General features: G+C 39.8%; 2 protein-coding genes across 2 annotated transcripts; both read left to right on the top strand.

Annotated features, from left to right (window-relative positions):
• Positions 1-221: 221 nt before the first annotated feature.
• LOC110052245 (thialysine N-epsilon-acetyltransferase-like) lies at positions 222-9,324 on the top strand. Its single transcript, XM_020758354.2, has 5 exons — positions 222-602; positions 1,772-1,826; positions 3,219-3,413; positions 5,681-5,721; positions 6,658-9,324. The coding sequence occupies exons 1-5, from the start codon at positions 537-539 to the stop codon at positions 6,823-6,825; spliced, it is 525 nt and encodes a 174-aa protein (XP_020614013.1). The 5' UTR covers positions 222-536; the 3' UTR covers positions 6,826-9,324.
• On the top strand, positions 9,185-14,069 carry LOC110052264 (uncharacterized). The gene is made up of 2 exons (XM_020758376.2): positions 9,185-9,325; positions 9,796-14,069. Exons 1-2 carry the CDS (start codon positions 9,233-9,235, stop codon positions 10,225-10,227), a joined length of 525 nt encoding a protein of 174 aa, XP_020614035.2. The 5' UTR covers positions 9,185-9,232; the 3' UTR covers positions 10,228-14,069.
• Positions 14,070-15,545: the final 1,476 nt, after the last annotated feature.

Raw genomic sequence — 15,545 nt, 5'->3', positions numbered from 1 at the left:
CCCTCACAATTCCTAAGAGAATAGGTAGATATTGCACTCCGATCAGTAAACATTGATTTCAGATAATCAGGGGCGAGACCATTAAGAGATTTATAGACCATAGTGGCTGTTTTTAATTCTCGTTGAAGATTAAGTTTTTGCAGCCAAGTCTAACAAAGAGATCATCCGCATTGAGCGGACAATATGACAGGGGATAATGTGTCGTTTTAGAATCGGTACCTCTTAGGGGTAAAAAAAAATATTAACACATGCCTTGGTACGGTTTAGGAGTTCTTTTGAAAATTGCTAACGAGCTTCCCCGTCCTTTTTGCATGGGAGTCCCCGCCACCGGGGGGGAGACAGTGCAGTCAATGCAAGGTCAAAGTCAAATGGAGGCCTGGGTCTGTGTGCATGAAATTTACCCGCCATTTTGAAGCATACCTCTTTTAGCTTGAACGGGGGCTCACCAATCGTTCCGATTAAGTGGGTTTTGTCACTATTCGACTGTTTGTGTCGCACTTTCTTGTGTTTGTGGAGCTGGTTACAACTCATCGAACATGACAAATTGGCGGGTACGCGATGCAGTGGCACAGGATGTCCCGGATATTATACGAATGATAAAGGTAATGAAATCTGCCTCAACATTTCAAATAGAGTATTAGCAGGTATTAGGTGGTTTGAGTAGCATGATAGCTAGCAGGGCGCATTTATACTTCAGTAGTACTGTACTCAGTTCAAATTCTTAGCGTGTGCACGCACTAAACTGCTCTGTAAAGGGGTAAGGTTCCCGGTTTCCGTAACATGAAGCGACTAGAAGTATTTCTACTCTCCCCTGGATGGGATGCCCTCGGGGGGCCGGGGGGGGAATTACTCCCAGAAAAATTGGATGGAGGTGTGGCCCGCCTCCCAAAACCCTTACTCTATTTATGACCAAAATCTGTGATTTTTCCTACTCTATTTAAGACCTGAAAAAATAGCTTCTACTTAGATTGTGAGCTCAAGATTTCTAGTTATAGTTGACGAAGGTACAGCCCGACTCGACCATGATGCATAGAAGTCAAGAGCAAATAATCTAATTGTTTTAGTATAAATCTACTACTCGTTCAAAACTTTGTCCAAATCCTCTTCACAGACACTTCGAAAACGCCCAGTAGAGTCCATCATTTTGTTAACAAGCGCACACTGCTATGCTATTCACTATCTATCACAGAATAGATAGTGAGTAGGGTGGCCAATCAGAGAACGGCATTTGTGATAGAGCCCTAGTAAATTTATAGTAATAAAAGATATATGAGGTTCTAGAGTGCAAAAACCACACCCTATGTATGACCAGAACTGCTGAAACGCCTACCCTTTAGGGCTGCACAAACTTATATAGCCCATATAAGGGAGTACTCCACCCCACTGGGGGAATGCTAGTCCATCGCAGGGTTACCCCCAGCATTAACTTCACCAGTACCCATTTATACACCTGGGTGAACTGAGAGGCACTGTGAGAGTGAAGTGTATTGTCCAATGGAGGTGAGCACTCTAACCATGAGGCCACCCCATCTCCATGAAAAACTGCACTGTAGTACTATTATAAACAGGTTTGGCAGGATCCAAATGGGCTCCTGGGTTTGGAAAACACTATACAATTATTTTGATGGATGAGTAAGCTTGGGGGTGGGGGGTGGTTGTTGCTCAGAATTTCAGGGTCGAGTGGCTTGAGAGTTTTACATTCAAAATAAGAGTATTTTTATCAGTTTTAAATTAATTGCTGATGTAACTGGATTCTATTTTGACTCTGCAGGATTTAGCTGTATATGAAAAAGAACTTGAATCAAGAGTAAAACTTACTGAAGAAGGTGCTGTAGCATTAGTTTTTATCTCCAGTTTATGAACAACTGTTGTTAACATTCAAGGCATTTTTTTCTTCCTTTTCATTGGCTGAGAGTTCACCACATGTCCTGCAAATAACTGCCTACAAATAATGGTCTGCTCATGCAATGTACAGTCCAAATGTGTTTTGCTGCAAATAATATTCTGATCATGCGTAATTGTAACCAAACTCTGGGGCCCTGCTCTCGGGTGAAACATGGCAGATTGCTTCCCTGAGTTGTCAGAGAGTGATTTAATAAGAAAACAAACTTGGTGATCGAATGATACAACAATAATTATTGAACTCGGTTATCACAAAAGATCATGATTTCAGTGTCAGTTTCTCGCAGATCAATTATGTTGATAACTGATCTGCTAGCCACTATCATTAATCAAATTTTTTTGCTCAACCTTATTCAATAATTCTTAATTATCAGGATGTAGGGGGAAAGGCCTGCTAAATTGCTGCAAATGTACACTAATTCTAGTAGGTTTAGCTCCATTTTACAGTGGTTTGTCACACTGTTTAATTTGAGAAAACATGTTCTGGGAAATTGTTGGAGCAGCCTCCCAAGATGGTTTATCATAGGGGGTCATACATTCTGCCATTCTGCTACATTTTGTCGCTTCAAACCTGCAGACCACTTTCATTTTCTCACAAAGACTGAATCTGCCCTACTAATAGGACAATTATTATGATCATAACTGCCAGAGTAAAATAGAACCTCTCCCAAAGTGCTTGGAAATTACTATATGACAGTGTTTGGATATGTGATCGTTATTAGCATAGTTTTTTTACAAATTTCAATTTCTCCATTTTCTCCTTAGTTTTTGTATTGATACTTGAGAAGATATATCAAACACTCAAGACAGACTGTTTGACCACATTTCTAAACACTCTGTTATGGCCATGTTTTCAACTCTCTTCTCAGTGTGTGGAAAGTGGTCAAACAAGGTCTTTTGTATCTGATATATTACTTTCAAATCTGTTCTCAGGGTGCATGTGCAATAATGGCTCAGTCACAAAGATACAACAACAGAATGCCAACATAAAATTCAGATCTCATAGAACAGCAGTTCCCAATTAAAGTTAGACATACTCGATCAGTTCTTGTAGGAGAAAACAGCAGATGAAGAAAATTGCCGACCAGAAAATAGCAGACCAAACTAATTAAGGCTCCACCCATTCAACCATCAAAATGTATTTAATATCAAAAAGTTTCTCCTATGATCAGTTAAAGAAATGAATTATCGAGGAAAGTACTTTAGTAACTATCAATCTGGCCAGGAGGTTTTGCAATCAACCTGGCAGATTCAGTCTGATCTGTAGCAACAATCTAAGTTATTTGCAACTGATCTGTTGTAATAATATCTTGCAGAAATGTTGAGAGATGGATTTGGAGACAAGCCATGGTTTGAATGCGTTATAGCAGATGAGATAAATTTCAATGAAGGAAATAATTGTTTACCAAAGAAAAAGCCAGTTGGTTACGCATTATTTTTTTACATCTATTCTACATGGGAAGGCCGGTCTCTATATCTAGAAGACCTTTATGTCAACCCAGCTTTTAGAGGTAAAGTAAACTACAGACATTTATTGATATTTTGCATTAGAAAACAGTTCTAAGAAAATATGCGCACTTATTGGTTAAAAATCTTGTTTCTATAACTCTATAGAAACACAGAACTAGCACGAGCTGTTGACGTAATAATGGTGCGAGCAAAGAGAATTTACATTTTGATAATCAAAGGTAACAAGTTGTTTTCCTTTTTTTGTCATGGTGTTTTCTAAAAGAAATAGAAAACATGTTCTCCATTTTTCTATCGAGTTATAGAAACACTCGTGAGAGTTTGGGAGAACTTGAAAAAGCTGTGGAAACACTTGCCTGTGGCTTGTTATCCCACAGCATTTCCCATTCTCCGAAACTTCCACTTGTGTACATGTTTTCTATTTCTTAAGTAATGTATGTGTAATTGTGACAGAACGTTGCTCCAGAAATCATGAGCCTTAAGTTTATATTTATTTTTTTGGCAAGCCAGCCTTACCAGGCAACAAAACGTAAAACCAGATAATTATTGTTGTGATGCGCTTTTGAATATTTTATAGAAAAGGCACAATACAAATAATAAATGTTATTGTTATTGTTATTGACGTTGTATAACCTTTTTCAATTCTGTTACCCTGAGTGTCACGTACAGTCTTGAGTCAACCAATGTGGCTCTGCAGTCTGAATACAACCCTGCAGGGCTGTCATTAAGTTTTGAGTCACCTGTAGCCTTGTTCTCCACACCCATAGTAAACTTGTTACTTTGTGGTTGAATTCTATTAAAAAACACTCGGGTAATTTCACCCATAGCATCAGGGAAAAATCAAGCATACTCGGCTGTAACAGGTGCTACAGGTTATGGCCCTTAATGACTGCCGTGCACTGTTTAGTAATAATTCACCTTTGGCAACATTAATATTTACAGCCACAGCAGCACTCCGTGACAGTATGAGGTTTTACGTTTCGTTGCCTGGTAAGGCTGGCTTGCCAAAAAAATAAATATAAACTTAAGGCTCATGATTTCTAGAGCAACGTTCTGTCACAATTTCCTCTGCAATTTCTGCGCACTCACTCTACAACCAGATCCAATTTCAGCACAATTTATCTGAGATATTGCTACAACTTCTATGTAAAGGACACATGAACCATGAATACTTCATTGTTTTTGAATGACTATAAAATAAAGGCTCTTAATGTAATGTCTAATGTTAGAATTTTTAAAGTATAAAAACACTAAATGCTCTTGTTAAAAGGAAGAGCCTGCATTCTATGGTCACTAAAATAATGTGAAAAATAATAGCAAGTGTTCGCGGTTTGAGTGTCCTCACTGTAACTGATAAAGTGACTGCTCAGGGCATTTGTATGAGAGCATGTGCAGACATTTAATAGACAAGGATGGCAGTTAAGGTGCTTTTTGTTTGGAAAATTTCCTCAATGAATCTTTGCTGCAAATGAAGTATGAACGATCAGTTACTTAGAGTGGTTTTGGAGGGAGTTCTTACTTCTCATCATGCTCAAAAGGAGCACTATGGTCACCAGTACTAATAGACAATTATTGGATGAGATTTTTGTGATATCCAGAATAATCAAGGTTGAGGTAGGGGTTATCAGCTGAAGCCGAAGGCTTCGGCTGATAACCCTTACTGAGACCTTTCAGATTATTCTGGATATCACAACAACTAAGTCTAATAAGTGTTTTATTATACACTGAACAGAGAAAAATATGGAAGTCATGTTTTTGCTTCTTCACTGAGAGAAACAAGCAAGCAAGCAACACGAAGCGCGTAAACTTGACATGATTACCCTTAGAAATCATGCGCCGTGGTCATACATGACATGATTACCCGTGACCTTGAGTGTCCTTGACATGATTATTGTATAATCTGCAGCTAGATGACGTCAGAGGCGCTGATTTCAAAACTTCACTGTACGCTCTTGGCCAATCAGAAAAGAGAGAGTGAATTCAATGTATAATAATAACTATTATTGGGTAACAAGATAATTATCTTACAACTCTTATAAAACAATAAAGCTTGTTCTTAAGGAACAGTAGAACATTTTATCTCTCATACACATGTTTTATATAGTCAGTGTTGGTTCATCTAAACACTGTATTACAACTGGACAGCATAGTTAATGTGGCAGCGACCTCTGGCACTGCTCAAGATTAAGACCCCCTCTGGTTTTACCTCAGTCTCTTAACTGATGAACACCTTCCAAAAGTGACAACTTATGCTCGGCATTTGGGGCAACTACTTTATATGGGAGGCATGACTTTGTTTTCTTTTTAACAGGAAAAGGTATCGGAACAGACATGTTAAGAAGAATTTCTGCGGTAGGTTGAGATTTAAAATAAAAATTCCTAATATTTTAAGTGTTTTCTTTAGTGTTAAAAAAGAATGAGAAATAGTCCATTTCCGAGTCGACTTTTGCCTCTATGTCAAAATTAGTCTTCGTGCGAAACCATCCATATGAAAATGTGTTCCACCTTAGCGGTTCATTTTCATGTGTTAAATAAAACTCAATATGAAAGTTTTTGCCCAGGGACTCGTTTTTAGACCGCAAGTAGTCTCTTTTTTGCACAAAAATCCGTGGGAAAGAACCGAAAGAAAGATTTCCGAGCAAAAGAGAGACTGCTCGCAGTCTAACTCGTTTTGGCACAAGATAACTTGGAAATGGCTTATTGAGACTGAGTTGGTCTTTCATGCTGTGACAATACATGTACATGTACCATAAAATTCAAAACAATCCCCATAAGAAGGGGGCTCGATAACAATTGCCATTGCAAAACATAACATAACAATAGCATGACGAGGTTCAGTGCCCTCCATATCCGAGCCAGAGGTTCATGTATAAAACGCTTGACAATAAGTGAGAGTAAAATGACGAAAAATAAAAGGAATTAATGTAGGTAAATGTTAATCAAATTCAGAGTGTATATTAAAATTATAAAAATTGAATTTCTGAGTTCCTCTTTTCTTGTTCCTCTCTTCTTTTCGGGGAGGGGGGTGGGTGGGGGGGGGGGTTGGGGCTGTTTAACCGATCTAGCTCGCTGGATAATATAACAAGGCTTTGTTAGAAGATAGTTTACCTACAGATCCAGCTCTATCCTGTTGCTTTACTGTTAGCCGCCATATCAGGTCAGTGACTTGATATCACAGGATATCAGGACAGTAGTCACGGCTTCTGATTGGCTTATTGCGAATTTGGTTGTAGTAATCATGAGGGATGGGTAATTAAGCATCCGTTTTTGATCACTTTATAATTTCAGATAGCTGTCGAGAAAAGTTGTGTTAGAGTAGACTGGAGTTGCTTAAATTGGAATAAAACTGCCAAGGATTTCTACGGCAAGCTCGGAGCAGTATGTCTGGATGAATGGCAGTTGTATCGCTTAAACGGAGAACGTTTGCTGGAATTCGCTGGCAAGAAACATAAATAGTGTCTTTAATGGTGTCAGTGAAGGGCGAGGAATACGAAATTCCGAGACCTGGAGAACCTTGTTTCAATTCAAGACTGTGACTTAAACAATTTTAGATTCCGAGACAGAAAGAAGCATAGAAAAACGAGACTTTCTGAATTAAACTCACAAAGGATTCCGAGAAAATCGAGACCCACGATTTTCTAGATAGCATTTGCTACACTCTCTGCTCCGCAGAGGCGTTATAGGGGAGGAGGAGGTGAAATGGAAGTGAGAAGGCGTGCGGGGGACAATGGAAAGAGGGAAAGGGCCTCTCTTTTCTCTTTCCCCTTCCCGGCGTTCCCCGCGCGCTTCCTTTATACCCCCACACTTCCCAGGCTCCAATCCACCAGATTACACGGTCAAGGCAGCACGAAAGAGGCCTCTGTGTAGGAGAGATTCGCTACCCCTTCTGTGGGGAGACACGCATCGGTGATGGATCAAAAACCCTCGTGAAGAAAATACTGTACGAAGAGTTGTGCAACGTGTGTCTATCAAACAATGACACGAATACAGGAAAAAAAAAAATGACACGAATACAGAGAAGAAATTGCACGAATACAGGCGTGCCTACCGAAAGCTGTTGATCAGAATTCCCCATGTGAAGCTATGTCCAAGCGACAACGCCTTTTTTAACTGATGGCCGAGATCTGAGATCCGCCAAATTTGCTGAAAGCTGAGAAATTATCGAAAATTTAACCCATTCTAGCGCCCCGATTTAGACCCTCAGAAAATGCTCACAATCTGTTGACTTCAAGTATACTTCAGACCTTGTAGTTATTGTGAATTGAATATATTTTGGACGCCGTTGCTGTCTTTTGCGCGTGAAAAACTTAGTTACGAGGTCGACATTTTCATTTTTTTTTTCCCTACTGGATCCATGCATCGCATGAACAGGCCTTTCAGTCGGAAATAGGGTGAGCGAAACAGAGCACGAAGGAGACATTGCTATCTGGAATCCGAGTCAGTATCAGAAGACTGGTAACGAATCATTTTCACTTTCTCGATTCCCTGAAGTCTGTAAAGAACAAGCTGGTAAAAAGCAATTTTTAAATAATTGGATAGATTGAAATAATAAGCATTTGTGAAAATTATAGATTTCTTTGGCAACGTGAGCACTATTACGACAGAATTCCTTTTACCTCGAAATGAATCGAAATGACAATTGAATCGCGTGACAGAGTCACGCGGTAACGCTAGGATTACGTGAGACTCATTGCAATGAAATGGCATTACATGAGAGAGGCTTTTACAAGATGTTGCCAAAGGCGATCTCGGGTATTTTTCTGAGTAATCCCGGAATAATAGAAGGGAATAAACATCCCAATTGGAATGCTGATACTGTTTAGTCAGATAATATCAAAAAACAAAGACATGTTTATGAAAAAAATACTTTCCAGATTGATGTAGTAGTATTACATGACGAAATGAGATGCAAATTGAGTTTGCAAAGGAAACCTTCGAGAAAGTTCTGAAGAAAATGTCGGGGCTCAGCAGGCCAAACAATGTTTATTTGACGGATTCGAAACTGAAAGTAATAAATGCATTTTTGTTTGTAGCTAGGAGATTAATACGCGTCCCAAACAAACAAATGTACCAGCAGAGTCAAAGGTACCTTATTTGGGTAATGTTTATCGACAGAATTCGACTGGGAGAAACCCGTAAAACTGAAAGCAAGCTCTTGCCATTGTTTATCGATAAGAAAGGGGACGTTGGGAAAAAGAAAATTAAGAAACTTAAATCAAAGTTTGGCCAATGTTCATCGATAGCAGAAGTCAGAGAAAAACCACTAAAACTTAAAAGCAAACTTAGTTCAGTCTCTCCAGAGACCCTCTGCTTTGTCTTCAGGTTCGTCGAGATCGCAATCTTTGCGAAACATTAACCCGGCGCGTGGGATGCACGTGTTAAGAAGCAAGGAGGTGGGGCTAGGAAAAGATCAAAATATTGCACTCGCTTCGCGGCCGCTCTTGCGCTCGAAGAAAAATAACTCATAGCAAAAAATGAACGTATGTGGACAGACCAACTTAGGTCAGTGTTTATCGATATGAAAGGAGATCGACGTCGGGAAAACAAATAAGAAACTTGAAGTGAACTTTGGCCAAAGTTTATCGATAGGAGACTTCGGGGAAAAACCCCTAAAAACTGAAAACAAACTTTGGCCAATGTTTATCGAAAGGACAGGTCGGGGAAAAATCCCGAGAAACTGAAAGCAAACAACAATGAATCGGCAAAATCCCTGACCGACTATAAAGCAAACGATCAAGAGTGAAGAGAGCATTCCAAACTCAGACTGATTGGAATCGTATCGCGCGCGGACACTGGACTGTGGCTGACGAGATAAAAACTTTTTTTTTCCTTTGCGAGTTCTTTGCGCTACGCCTAGCCGGATATGGGAGGTAATTCTGGATCAAAAAGCTACAGTCAACCGCGGCAATATCCGCCGACATCTTCAGGCTTTTTGGGAAGAGGACGAATGACAAAGGTATGAAAACACAGAACGAAGAAATGCTCGCCTTACGCCGGCCATACTGGGTATATAGCCTGAGCCCTTTGTACTACAGATTAAGCAGTCAGGTTTCAACAAGCGCTTGGGGGGATCACTTCTTTAGATACTCTCAAATAGCCAATCTCCACCCAGGAGTATAAATGTGATACTGGCGAACTTGATATACGAAAACAATGCAGCGACTAGCTTCCCATCCTGGGAGTAGCTTCACACTACGGAAAGTGGCTAGTGTTAGGCAAGCGTCGGCCGGTTTGGACCACTTGTCTCATGAAAGCCTTTCTTAATTTATACTTGGATTAGTTTACGGCTATCCCCGATGTTCATAATGTGTTTTTCTTCCCGCCAATACTTGATAATTGTGTTCAATTTAACATTTTGCAGTTATCCAATAAAGAGGAAAAGTTTGTTAATGTTTTACGTTTGCCTCTTGCCCTCTTCTCTTTAAGAATTACTCGAGGGACGTAAAAATCTTTGTAAACGAAATCACTGCGGCCGCTCTTGGAAGAGAGCTCGTAAAAAGGTGCGGAAACGAAGGTCGGCATCGCTACCTAGACGCGGCTGGCTGCACAACCCTACGATTTTTACGCGCAGCCATTACCTTCGTCCCTGATGCATTAGATGATGGAGCCGACATGTGTAACGCTGCCTTTATCCTGTCACAACCAGGACGAGAGTTCCTTATTCAGTCGGGGAGTGGAGACTGGGAGTATTACTTCGCAGAAGACCAGTATGGTGAAATTTATGGCCGCAATGTCCGTAAACCATTTCTTCGCTACATGTGGGATGGTGTCAAGTCAGTTGTTCGTCGTATTGGTTCTGCTATTGGAGGCCTGTTCTCCATCGCTGGGTCGTCTCTTCTCGCTTTGACAGGCGGTTAAAACTGTCCGTGAAACCTTATCATTTTCGCTGCACACTTGAGACAAGAAAGCATTTAAAGTGCCACTGAAACGAAATTTTCGTACTCTCTTTTTTTAGCCCAATTCATAGTTTCAAACGTGCTTAAAATAATGGTGAACTTTATTTCTGTCAAATCCTAACGGAAAGTGCTCTTTTTAGCTGCTGAAATCGACTTTTTGGAGCAAAACTGTGTCCGGGCTCTGGAACCGAGTTTAAGGACCTTGTGACGTCACTGGTTGTATTCAGCGTGATACACTTGATTTATTTAAGTTTATTCTTCATATTGTCGATACCTACTAGTTTCCTACCTTGTAATTTCAGTCCAGCCTTGACAGAAAATACACATCATAAACGTTGGAGGGCGCCAAAGAATGTAGATTCACCAAAATGAATGCTACAGATAAGAACAGCTCAGTATACTTTTCGAACATCTTGAGTACTCGATTGGAGATTTCGAAGACGAGTGTGGCAACTTTTGTATCACGTCCTGAAGCCTAAACACGATATTTCGTCGTCTGTTTTCAGCCTGGTTCTGAAATTTGGATTCTCACGTTTATCTAAGGTCTATTAACAAGGTTCGAATATGTCCTCGGCAACTTTGCTGCATTAAAAGCCGTAAGCGCATCAGCCATCCGCACAATCATGAAGTTATTAACGGTCCACAAGCTTTGAGTCGAGTACTTCTTTTCACACAGAGAGCATCTTTTTATGATACTAATAAGTGAGAGTTCTTGTGGTAGACAAAATGTATCTTTAAAAATTGTGATCCGGAGGAGGGTTTGCTTTATCGCCGCATACGTATCAGTGTAAACAAAGCGGGAATTTCGCTTCTCTTTTACACGTATCTCCCAATTGTAATATTTCACGGCCGATGGATAACTTGGAGTTCTTTAGCACATACTTATGTCTATGATCTTCATTTAGTAGTATTCAAGTTCAAAGCAATTCGTTAAACGTCACTAGTTTATTATTTAGTCGAAGGTTTATTAAACAGAATTTGAACCAATTTGCATATATGACCTTTCGCCGCCGACATTGTCACGCTTTCTCTCGTTTCCTGAAAACATATAATTGTAGGGTCATGGCAGCTAAGTTTACCTTTATAGTTTAAATTCGCTCCCTCATATAAAATAAGAGGGTTTCTTAAATTGTTGCTGTTGTGATAACTTGTAGGATGTAGCGGATACAACTAGACTAAAGGTCACTGTGGCACAATCTCGTCCGCGGTGAAACTCACAAAGCGTCCGGTTTCCTCGAAGCGAAGCGACTCGAAAACTCGAAACGTTGTTGCTACGATTCGTGCAGCAGCACTCCGGATAATATTTTCAAAAGCCGCTTTCTCTTGTTTTCATTTCTTTTAACTTTATGAGTGTAGATATTGTTTCATTGAGTGCTGGCCATTTCACTAAGAGTCCCGATCATTTTGCGATCTAAGAACTCCCACTCGTTTGCTTGCTTACATAAAATATCCAATTAAATAGACTGAAAAGCCCCAGGATCGACTCTCCACCTCTTCATGTCTAAGGCTACTCTTATTATCTGCTTTACAGCCCTGAGATGTCCTTAAGATGTTTTTTGGGGGGCTTCGAACAGTATTCTCTTCTCCCATAATCACTCTAAATTTTCAGCGCGGCATGAGAGCAATACAACCAGTGACGTCACTAGGCTGTTTTGGCCGCGCCAAGATGGCCGCCAATTTTGGGCTTAACCAGCCAATTTCGAACGGCTGAAAAAGCAGTTTTCGCTTACCGTATGCGAAAAAAAAGTCTGCAGTGTTTCCAAGTAAGGTTGAAACTTTATTACTAAGCAAAAATCTCACATACGAAAATTTCGTTTCAGTGGCACTTTAATAGAGCAATAATCAGTAATGTTAAACTGTTCCAGATATTTTAGGAAGGCCATAGTGTCCATTAGCCGCGTAGCAATTCCTGGTACAACACATACTACATTCCGAACTGAGTAATATTCTCGAAGAGGGGGCGGGGGGGGGGGGGAGGGAGGAGTACTCCCTTATATGGGCTATATAGATATGTGCGGCCCCAAAGGGTATGGTTTTTTCAGACGTTTTGGTCATAAATAGGGTATCGCCTTTAGCCATTTTGGTCATAAATAGGGTATGGTTTTTGCACTCTAGTCTTGAGTTTGGCATGTTTTTTAGAAGAAGCGACTTTATCATCTTTATGAATAAGGCCAATCAACAAAAGCCCTTCACGATGCCTTAAACATTGGCCTGTACTAGGGAACTGAGTGTAAGAAGGTCTGAAACAGGGTATTGATTTAGGGTCAGGCCATAGGGTATTGAAAATCGCAGATTTTGGTCATAACTAGGGTGAGGTTTTTGGGAAGCGGGCCGCACACCCCCACACAATTTTTCGCTGAGTACCCCCTCCCCCTCCGGAGTAATATTCAGTTACGCGCTTAACTCATGCAACTTAAGACGTAATCCGAGGAAGTCGTTAGTGGACAAAAATCTTGTACCACATTAACTATGCGTATATTACAGTCCCTTTTGCATTTGCTAAAAGCTAAAGATATAAACAGTTGCCTGAGATAACACCAAAAACAATTTCCCATAGGAACTCCAGAAAATTTATTTCAAAGTTCAGAGAAATTGTGCAAACACAGGTAAATTTTTATCTTCAAGAGCTTTCAAGTGTTTCATATGGACTTCAAAATTTGTTTTGGACATTTGGTGTTGTTAGAAATGATTTCTTTTGAGAAGATATGTAAAACAGTCGCACAGAAGTTTGCCGCCTAATGTAAATAACCTCGGTACAAAGTTTTTGTCCGCCTGTTACTCAAACTTGTGGTGGATTCTTCTTAAACTTTTTAAATAATACATTCTTTGTGACATTTATGTCGTTTCCGCACGTTTCTTGTGACTTTATACTTAAAGACGGAGTCGAAATTAAGCTGAGTACATGCATTTTGAATCTGTTAGTGGTTTGGTATCTCTTTCCCGAATGTAACTATGCATTTTAATTTTTGGCTTTGAACCTTGAGTAATGTTACCTGCGGACTACTCAAACTACTACACATTGTCCTGTTAAGTTAACTGAACTTAATGTTCAGAATGTGTAGAATTAAATCCAGAGTGAGTAGTTAAGAAGACATCTGACTCTTTACTAAAGTACAGCTAATCCTTAACTAGTGTAGGTCTACTCAACATGCAAGGGCAACGAAGTGGTTTTTTCGACTAGAGAACTGAGTCTGTGGGATTCAGAACTAACAGTGCTTTTGGGCTGCCCTGAATTTGAAAGCGTTTGGAGCCTATCGCTTGTGCCAGCATTTTGCAAGAAAGCGTGAGAGAAAAAAGTTGCACACGGAAATCAGATTCGTTAAATTTGCTACATGCCAATTTGTTATGAACAATTTCAGCGTATGAAGTGAAAATACTGTTTTATGAGATCTTTTTTGTGTTTTATTTTTCTATTTCAAGATTGGAACACAAAAACACAGCAGTGTTAAAAACGTGCAGTGTAAGGAAAGTGGAAATTGGCAAGATATAGTAAACTAAACATATGTCCTTTAATTAGGTACATTTCAGTATCAGAGGATAAGATAAAACTTAGTATACGTGAGGAAAGAGTAAACACATACCATAGTAAATTGAGAGGTTTTTAATCGAGGGTCTTGAAACCAAAACCAAACCAATTACTTACCAATTAGGCTGCTCAGCCAATCTCAAATCGTAGTAAAACCAAAACCAAAGTAATTTCCACCTGATTTATTTTGACACTCAATTGAAAACTGCTGTAAATGGTTTATGTTGCACTATTGCTAAATTAGTACAGAGCAAAATAAAACTGGTAACGTCTTCTAATCGGCTTATTATGTATAGATAAAGGAAATTCCAATCGCCGATCAGTGCGTTTGATAATGCCACTTCATAGCGGGAAAACGTACTGTGCAGCTTTCTGCGCAACCCTACTTGCGGGCTCAGGCCAATCTCGTTCCCAGAGCCCACGGGTCTTTTGGACAGCGCCAAGAAACAGAGCTCTGGAATAATCAATTTCTAGATTCCAAGATTTTAGGAGTTCCGGTTTCACGACGCATGCGTGCCTTGGTTTAAAACATGGCAATCTCGTTCCCAGAGCCCACGTGTCTTTTGGTCATGCGCTGACCAAAAGACAAGTGGGCTCTGGGATTGGGATCTGGGATTCCCCACGAAAACATTACACCAGCTTTCCTGATTGGTGACTAGAAAATGTCGCTGCTTACCGACAAAATTGGGAAAGCATATCAGTTTTTGTTTACCTGAACGACGCAACTCCCACACTATATACACTTTGTGGTCAGGGAGTTAGGTTGTTTGGTCTAGTTTGAGTCATATGAATTCCAAGTCTGAGACGGGAGTTAAATTTTTTTTTCCCAAATCTGAGGTCTTGTGCAATCGAGCCATTTGTCAGCGAAGGAGCGAAAAGAAAACATAAAGAACATATAAACCCGGCGGGGGGGGGGGGGGGTTTACAAATGTGAAGTAAAATGAGTTGTGATTTTCGTGTGACAGATAGTTTGTTTACGGTTTGTATTTTCTTACTCTATTGTTAGAAGACGAAACAGTACAAAGAAAGCTACTAAACCGGTCCACATGGAGGTCTTTTTTTTCTTCTTCTTCTTTGTTTCGGTTGATGAGATATTCATTTTGCTGTTAATTCGTACGATGTTTTAACGGAGATAGCGACACAGAATTTCTATGGACCCTGGATAGAGTTTTACGTAAAGACAACCGCGGAACACAGAGGGAGACAAGTACTAGAAGACGGCTAAAATTTTCAGCGCTGCCTTTGCCCTCTCTACCTCTTTGGGAGAGAGATACCCAAGCAGGTTCACAAGTTCCGCAATCCATGATCCAGTAGTCCAGTCCTAATAGTTTTCACCCTTATTTTATTCATCTTGAACTTGAGATATTTGAAAAAACATATAACTTCTTTGTTATCATTATCGCTTACTGAAAAACACATTCATGTAATTATAATTCGTGAAAATTGCATTTTCATTATTCATATTTTTCCTTCAGCGCGCTGTCTTTGAAATGGAAATTAAAAGCTGCCTCTTTACAATTCGACAAGAAAATGTCAATAAACATAGCTTGGTCTGTCAAAGGAAAGGAAACTGCAATTTCAGGCTAAAGTATTAAAAACATATTGCCCTAACTAAATCAACTGTCTGGTGAAATCTGGCAAAGCCAAAACACTCACAGCTGAAAATGTTTTTATTTCCTTTCACAGAGTCACACTTAAATAAAAGTGGGAATTTAATTATCGAAAATTCCTGGGAATTTTACGGGGACTGAAAC

This window comes from Orbicella faveolata, unplaced genomic scaffold, assembly GCF_042242905.1.
Source record: "Orbicella faveolata isolate gen_17 unplaced genomic scaffold, um_ofav_v1 contig_25, whole genome shotgun sequence".
NCBI lineage: Eukaryota > Metazoa > Cnidaria > Anthozoa > Scleractinia > Merulinidae > Orbicella > Orbicella faveolata.
The sequence above is the reverse complement of the archived record's forward strand: the minus strand, read 5'-3'. Positions and strand labels throughout refer to the sequence as shown.